We start from the raw sequence: 579 nt of genomic DNA on the forward strand, positions 1-579 counted from the left end.
CCCCGCTGCCCCCCGTCGCCGCCCGGGGCGGGGGGCAGCTGGGTCGCTGCCGTGGGGCAAAGTGGTTTCCCCTTCGGCGCGGGATCTAACACGCAGCATCGCCCGTTAAGGTCACCATGGCTGACAGAGCTGCTGCTGAACGGGCTTGTAAAGACCCCAACCCCATCATCGATGGCAGGAAAGCCAACGTGAACCTGGCGTACCTGGGTGCCAAGCCGCGGATAATGCAGCCAGGTAAGGAAGCGGCCCCAAACGGCTTTTCTCTCTGTACCTCAGGTTTCTGAAGAGAGTAAAACTTTAAAAAAAAAAAAAAAAAAAAAAAAAAAAAAAAAAAAAAAAAAAAAAAAAAAAAAAAAAAAAAAAAAAAAAAAAAAAAAAAAAAAGGCAGTGCTGTCCTGCACTTTGCTGAGGTGCACCCAACTGTTTGGGTGTGTTTGGGTTTTTTAAGTGTGGCGTGTAGTTCACTTTCTGGCTATTTTGTACATGTGCCTTATTTAAAAACCAAAAGAGAGCAGGAATAAAATATCTAAAGTTCCTCAGGAAGACTTACAGAGCTCAGACACTTCATTGGTTATTCCT

The 579-nt window shown here is 45.9% G+C and overlaps 1 protein-coding gene across 1 annotated transcript in view; it reads left to right on the top strand.

The window, feature by feature from the left end:
• Nucleotides 1-113: 113 nt before the first annotated feature.
• The window catches only part of RBM24 (RNA binding motif protein 24), a gene marked incomplete at its 3' end in the record, with an annotated part of 7,856 nt that continues 7,390 nt past the window's right edge, over nt 114-579 (top strand). The window contains exon 1 of the mRNA XM_010286075.1: nt 114-234. Within this exon, the coding sequence (XP_010284377.1) occupies nt 117-234 (118 nt within the window). The remainder of the gene's footprint in view (nt 235-579) is intronic.

Source organism: Phaethon lepturus, unplaced genomic scaffold (genome assembly GCF_000687285.1).
Source record: "Phaethon lepturus isolate BGI_N335 unplaced genomic scaffold, ASM68728v1 scaffold45100, whole genome shotgun sequence".
Lineage (NCBI taxonomy): Eukaryota > Metazoa > Chordata > Aves > Phaethontiformes > Phaethontidae > Phaethon > Phaethon lepturus.